This window comes from Suncus etruscus, chromosome 2 (assembly GCF_024139225.1).
Source record: "Suncus etruscus isolate mSunEtr1 chromosome 2, mSunEtr1.pri.cur, whole genome shotgun sequence".
NCBI lineage: Eukaryota > Metazoa > Chordata > Mammalia > Eulipotyphla > Soricidae > Suncus > Suncus etruscus.
Window position 1 is genome coordinate 69,662,582 of NC_064849.1, and position 7,710 is coordinate 69,670,291.

At 35.4% G+C, this 7,710-nt stretch overlaps 1 protein-coding gene across 1 annotated transcript; it reads right to left on the reverse strand.

The window, feature by feature from the left end:
- Positions 1–1,770: 1,770 nt before the first annotated feature.
- Positions 1,771–2,739, reverse strand: LOC126001759 (olfactory receptor 11H6). The gene has a single exon (XM_049768996.1). The coding sequence runs from the start codon at positions 2,737–2,739 to the stop codon at positions 1,771–1,773; it is 969 nt and encodes a 322-aa protein (XP_049624953.1).
- Positions 2,740–7,710: the final 4,971 nt, after the last annotated feature.

The window sequence follows — 7,710 nt, forward strand, 5'->3', positions numbered from 1 at the left end:
TTGAATTTTAAAGAAATGTACAAAATACCCTATGTTATCTGACTCCTGTTACCAAATAAGCTTTGGTAGTGGAAAGATCTCAGCAACATTCTATTACCCAATGCTAGGAGGCTAGCTTTTAGTGCATCTACTTTCTAGCACATTTACTTAGTATGTCCACAACTTAAAGGGAGTACTCTTATTTTCAGTAGGTTGGTCTTTGATCTGATAAATTTCTTTTTAAGTCTAGGATTTGGGCATGAAAATGGGATAAGAAAAACTTATTCTTAGGATGGGTATTTCTAAATACATTTTTGGACTGAGATAGTGCCCTGTAACTTTGTAAGAAACATATATATATATATATATATACACATATATATATGTAAGAGACACATATAAATATATACATATTTAGGACTTTGCTATTTATTTTTTGGGATTGGGGTTCCTGAGGGTCTGGGGGTGGTCACTACCAGCAATACTCTTACTGGACCAAAGGGTTCAGTGATTGGCCCAAGTATGTGGCGCTTCTCAATCCTGTGGTGGGGGCAGCCATATAGTGTCAGGGATTAAACTGGGTCCAAATATGCAAGGCATATGCCTCTGCCACCTGTATGATCTCTTATATTCAGTTCTTATTGAAAGTGGTACAAGGTGGTCAAAGTAGATTTGGGAGTAGAATAAAGATGTTCAATTAGGATTAAATGTATCTGGGGCCTGAGTGGTAGCACAGCGATAGGGCATTTGCCTTGCATGAGGCTGAGCCAGGAAGGATCTGAGTTTTATCCCCTGCATCTCATATGGTCCCCTGAGCCAGGAGCAATTTCTGAGCACAGATCCAGGAGTAACCTCTGAGAGCAGCTGGGTGTGGTCCCAAAAGAAAACAAAAACAAAGAAAAATGATTAAATGTATCTTAGATAAATGTATCTTAGGTAAAATAAAATTTATCATAATAAAATGCAGGATTTAGAAATGGATCACTAAGAGTAATAACTGAATGGCACAGTTCAGTGACAGAAGTCTAGATATCAAGGGAAGTTTATACTTTATCTTTTAGCAATAGTGGTATTAAACACTTTCAATTTTTGATATTAAAGATAGTCATAAACAATGGTAAAATACATTGCCAAGGTTTTCTGTTTGGCAGCTTCTTTTCTTCTCTCTTCTTTTTTTGGGGGTTGGGGGACACAAAAAGAGTTGCTCAGATTACTCCTGGCTCTGGAATTACTCCTATGGAGGATGGAGGACCATATGGGATGCTTGAAATTGAACATGAGCCAGCTGTATGCAAAGCATGTGCTTTAGAAATTATACTACTACTACTACTACTACTACTACTACTACTACTACTACTACTACTACTACTAGCACCACCACCACCACCACCACCACAACCCCCACCCCCACCCCCACCACTCTTTGGTAGTTTCTTAACCTATTAGCCTTGAGTTACATTAACTTTATAAACTTAGACTATACCTCCCTTAAAAGACTTTCAGGTACACCTGAAGTTGTTTATTTCTGCCAGCTAACATTAAAACCAGAAAAATATATTATAGAAAAAGAACATCTATAAACATCACCATATACTCAGGAGTCATACAGCTATAAAATGCTTTATTGAGCATTTATCATCAGTGAATTCAACTAGAATTACAAGATCTCTGGAGATAAAGTAGCTCCCTTTACAAAATGTGAGTCAGAAGCAATTTATCAAAGTAGTCTTCTATTTTTATAATAACTAAGATATGAAGTTACAAATCCTCCTTTCCTTTCATAGCTGTCTCTCAGCTTTGGTTGACTTTTAATCCCAGAACTTTCTTTAGAGCATCTTTCATATCTTTGTTTCGAAGACTATAGATAAGGGGATTTAACAGTGGAGTGACTGCTGAGTATATCAAAGTGACGATCTTCTGCATTCCTGCTGGGTTCCCTGATGATGGGCTCACATACATCACCATAAGCGTTCCATAGAATAGAGACACCACTGTTAGGTGGGACCCACAGGTAGAGAACGCTTTAGTTCGACCAACACCAGAGGGAACACGAAACACAGCTCTTAGTACCAGAGTGTAAGATCCTAAGATGGAGAGAAATGGTCCAAAGATAATCATTGAGTTGAAGGTGTAACAGATGAGCTCAGTGGAAGGAGCCTTGATGCAGGCCAGAGCAAACAATGGGCCTGGGTCGCACACAATGTGGTCTATGATGTTGGGTCCACAAAAGGGAAGTTGAGCGATAAGGGCAATGGGTATTGGATAGCAGAGAAATCCACTAACCCAGCAGATACAAACTAGGATTACACAGAACTTTCCAGTCATGATGGATGGGTAATGTAGTGGGCGACAGATGGCCAGGTACCGATCATAAGCCATAACGGATAAGAAGAAACACTCTGTTGTACCCAATGAAAAAAAGAAATAGAATTGGAGGAAGCAGCCAGTAAAAGAGATGGTCTTGGTTTCAGAGAGGATGTTGACCAACATATTAGGGACAGTCGAGGAAACATACCAGATTTCTAGGAAGGCAAAATTTCCCAAGAGGATGTACATGGGCGAGTGAAGCTTCTTGTCCCATTTTACCGCACAGACAATAGCCCCATTCCCCAAAAGGGTCAAGAGATAGATGACCAGGATTAAAGAGAAGAAGAAATTCTTTTTTCTATTAGGAAAACCCAGGAGAACAAACTCAGTCACAAAATGCATTGTTAAATTCTGGGATCCGAAAGCTGTTAAAGAAAACAAGCTAGTGAACATTTTTTTTGGTTGTTTTCTAACACATTGTTAAAAATTATAGTGGACTTTTTAAAAAAGTACATTGCCTCATTGAATGTTCTAGTGACTCTGGCTATAAGGAGGTGGTTTGCCTTTTTTTTTTTTTTAATCCTCTCTTTAATAGTAAAGCAAATTGAAGTTCAGAGAGACTTAAAAATTTTATTTAAGTGTGCAACACCAGTAATTTCAAGATACAAAGTCTTATCTGGAGGTTGGTTTACAATAAACCTAATTTATTTTAAATATCATATAACCTTTAGTCTAAAATATCCAATTTTTTTAAACTCCTAGATCCTTGGATATCATAATTCAAATATAAACTGGTTACATCCTTTTATTTTAGAAAAAAAAGAATAAATTTGAAGTAAAATTAAATCAGTTTCATATGTACAAGTACAAGCCATGAGAGTTTTTAGTTTGTTTGTTTATTTATTTATTTATTTATTTGCCACACCTGGTGGTTTTCAGGGCTTACTCCAAGCTTTGTTCTCAGGAATCACTTCTGACAGGTTCAGATACCATATAGGCCAAGTTGGTCTTGTGCAAGGCAAACATTTTACTATTGTGCTGTCTCTTTGGCTTTGGTGTTCTTGTTTTTACTACTTTTCTAGAGGCTCTAAGTTCAGTCCATTTCCTCATTATTTCTACACATTGGTCTTGGAACTCCCCTTTGTTGAAACTACATTAAAAAAATCTAATTTCTTTTTTTATTATGGTGACCATGGAGTGGACTTAAATAATTGAAACCAGCTTTCATTGTCCCTCCAGTAAATCTGACTTATTTTTTTGTCTTCCTGGTTTCTGTTTATTTTTAATATCTTTATTTATTTTTTAAATAAATATATTTTATTTAGGCACCATTATTACAAACATTTTTGTAGTTGGTTTTAGTTATAAAAAAGAACACCAACCTCCACACCAGTGCAACATTCCCACCACTGGTGCCCTCCATCTCCCTCCCCCCCCACCCCTTGCCTGTATTCAAGACAGGCATTTTATTTCTCTCACTCACTACCATTGTATGACTTATTTTCAAAAAGACATTTCCTTCTGGCTTCTCTCCCTTAAAACTGCAGCATTCTACATGATGACTGGGCTGTTGAGGTAACTTGCCATTGGTATGTCATTCTTTCTAGTACTTAAAAATATTTGACTTTGACTTTTTTTCACTACAAATTAAGTTAACACCATAGTTGTCCATCTACCAACTTGCTTTCATCTTAATTAAATAATTAATGAGATATTCTAAAGGAAAATATAAACTAGATTCAGCCTTTTATTTTGAAACACAAATGAGTATATATTTGTACAAATTTAAAAAAATGGGCTGAGACCAGAAAGATCTTTTTTCAAGTTAGCTGAATAAAGACTTAAGAACTTGGACATTTTGCTAAGAACCTTCCTAGGTTTATATCTATGTCTTAAATGTCCTGGTTAAAGTTCAAAGTTTTTGGAGTAAGCCTCATCAATATTTACAATTTAGCAATATATTGATCACAAAAGTAGGATAATTGACCATAATATTTGCTAATGTAATGATGCAAATACTCACAAAATTCCATCCTTATGTCTTATATAGTCTGCAAGAGGCCTGCTTCTCAGATTAAGGCTTGATTAAGCCTGCAGTAAAACCTAAAGAACAGATGTTTTATTGTCAAGAAAAATGTGAATATTTGTATTAATGATAGTTTTAGAATAATTGAAGACTATTAAATTTGAATTTTATAAAAATTTAAGTTTTGTACAGGTTATGTAGTTAAATGGGCTATCATTATGATTATACTGATCATTTTACCATGATATAAATGTCTAAAAGCTGTGATTTCTAGTGCAATTACCATATTTATACTTATTTTTTTCTGACCACATTCTGTAATTTTTTGACTGGAAAATATGGTTTTCTAAGCTCTTAAAAAGTGTTAAATAATAAATTGAATTGTAGCATTAGAGTTATTTATTTACATGTTAAAATGCCTATTAACCTTTGTTATAGTCATTGCAGTGTTTTAAGCTCTAATACATTATGAATGGAAAAAATAAAATGTTGTCCCTTTTGGTATTATGGTTTGTAAGAGTAATCAAGAGGCCACCTAAATTTTTTCACTCATGACTCAATGAGACCGGGGCTTTCTTGCATTCTGTTTTAGATCATACCCGTAGATACTTGGATCTGAAAAAAACTTAGGAATAACTAAGATAATTTCTGTAGTGAAGAAAGCAGCATGATGACAAATTTGGCTTGGCACCAATTAAATATTTTTCAACTCTTAAGACTGTTGGCAGAGACATAAAACATGAATCGACTTACACAAATAGGAAGTTGTTGAAATCAAAGGTTACTCCTGGCTCAGTGCTCAGAAATCGATCCTGGCAGGTTCGGGGGACCATATGGGATGCCGGAAATTGAATCATGGTTCATTTGGGGTCAGCTGGGTGCAAGGCAAATGCTCTACTGAGCTGTGCTATCGCTCTAGCCCAATTTATGATTCTTGATTTGAAATGAGACATCATACATCTTGACTCCTACTTGGCAATTGGTTCTGATAATGTTTGACACCTTTTGACATTTGTGCTAAAATTTTAAATATCTGTGGAAGAGTCAGAAAAAATAGATAAGTGAAAATATTGATAACCTAAAATTCCTTTATGTCCATTTCTATTGCCTCTTCCTCAAAAGTATATCTTTGGAGGAAGTTCAACTGGTAAACTTAAAGCCACCTTTCACCTTTCTATCAGCCTCAAATGATAGAACAAAGGCCCAGTTAGAAAAAAGAGAAGAATCACAAAGACTGGGCAATCCCTCCTGTAGATACTAAGGAAACCAGATACTTCCCCATAACCATGACCACTTGTTTTGAATTTAAGTTACTAGGTCAGATAAAACATTTTTAAAATTACAAAAGCAAAGATTTTGTCTGTAATTATATATGCTTTTGAGATTAATCTGGAGATAAATGAAAAAGATATAATGCTGATCCACTTGATTTCTATGTCACTTCTCATTTTCAACAATTCTGAAAAAAGAGCAACCTATTTAAATAATTGCTCTTTTTGAAGGATACCTGTCTTTCAAAACATCACTGATCAAAAATAGAAACAAATTATGCAAGACTGAGGCTACAGTCTTGCTAAGGAATTCTTAGGGTGTACATTAAAGTCCACCCACCCACAACCTCCAAGACATTTTAGCACCATTTTCAAAAGTGAATGGTCTAGTTGGAACTCTGTGATAGCAGAGCTAACTCTTAATATGTCTTATGTCACCATAAGTATGCCTCAGGAATATTTTGGGAGAAGAGAACAGAAAGGTGTAAAACATTGTTCTTACAAAAGAATAAATCATTAACAATTTACAGAAGAACTAATGTGTTCTTAGTTTTGAGAGCTTTGGGTGTACAGGAACAGTGCTGGCTTGATACAGGCACAGTGTTCTACATACCTGGCTTGATTTCTGGCTTCAAGAGGAAGATGTGCCAGAAACTCTGGCCTCAAGATGATTTTCATTACACAGTATCCTCATTTATGAATGGAGAATAGTATCTCTGGATTCAGAGAATACTTTCCTTTAGTAGCCTAAATTCAACAAAATGTTTTTCTCATGGCAGTGATTACTAAGAGTTTGCAAGTCTCTCCTGAATAATAATCATAGTTCCCCAGTGTGCTCATTGAGAGGCAGGTAGTTCTTCAGGATTTCATGTCTGTGCATGCATCTATTGTCACCAATATTTGTTTATAATTTCCCCAGTGGTTTGACTAGTGAGAAAAGTCTGGGTATTTTGGGCCATACCTATCTGTGCTTAAGTCTTACTCCTGGTTCCGTGCTCAGAGATCCTTCTTGGTGGAACTTGAGTTGTCATGTAGAGTGCCAGATATCAAACCCAGGTTGACTATGTGCAAAGCAAGTGCTCAACCCACTGTTCTATCACTCTGTTCTTTTTTTAATCTATAACTATTTGTCATTCATTTTGAACTTAATTTTGTTCATAATATAATAAAGAATATGCATTCTTTAGATTAGAGATTGCTCAAAGGGCTAGTGTACATTTTTCATGTCAGATGCCTGAGTTTATTTCTGCTGTCACATGGTGATCTGAACATCTAAAAAACAGAAGCAATAGAAAATATGTTTTGTTTATAATGTAGCCCTAGTGCCTAGAACACAGTAAAGCTCAATACATCTTTATAGCATGAAATAATTACTTCTATTTTATCTGATATTAAACACATATCATTTATAGTATCCTCCCACCAGATATAGCCCCAAAAGCCAAAAAAGAGAAAAATATCCAAACTACATCACATTTTAGTTTATTAGTGCTACAAAATTTTCCTGCTTCTTTATTTATTAATTTATTTAACCACTTGGTTACAAAATTGTAGATAATTGAGTTTAAGTCAATTTATGTATCCTTCCCTTCAATCATACACATTTCCCACCACCAATGTCCCCAATTTCTCTCTGACCCTCCCTCCTGATTGATTCCGGAGCACAAATTTTTTTTTTACTTCTCTCTTCTTTTTCCCTTTTATGACAGGTCCAGTGTAAATCTTAAGGATGCTCCTTTGAATGTAATTTCCCTTTCTGATCTCACTAATTTTCAGTATTCTATCCCTATCTATTGTATTCATAATTGTGTGACTAGGATATGTGTTGGGGTGGTTTTCTTTGGGTCTCTTCTAGCTGGGTCTCTTTGGCATGCAGAATTTGGTTGCATGCAGTATTTAGCTCTTGGAATTTCTCTGCAATGATGTCCTTGACTATTGATGATCTTCTTCTTCTTCTTCTTGTTCTTCTTCTTCTTCTTCTTGTTCTTCTTCTTCTTGTTCTTCTTCTTCTTCTTCTTCTTCTTCTTCTTCTTCTTCTTCTTCTTCTTCTTCTTCTTCTTCTTCTTGTTCTTCTTGTTCTTCTTGTTCTTCTTGTTCTTCTTCTTCTTCTTCTTCTTCTTCTTCTTC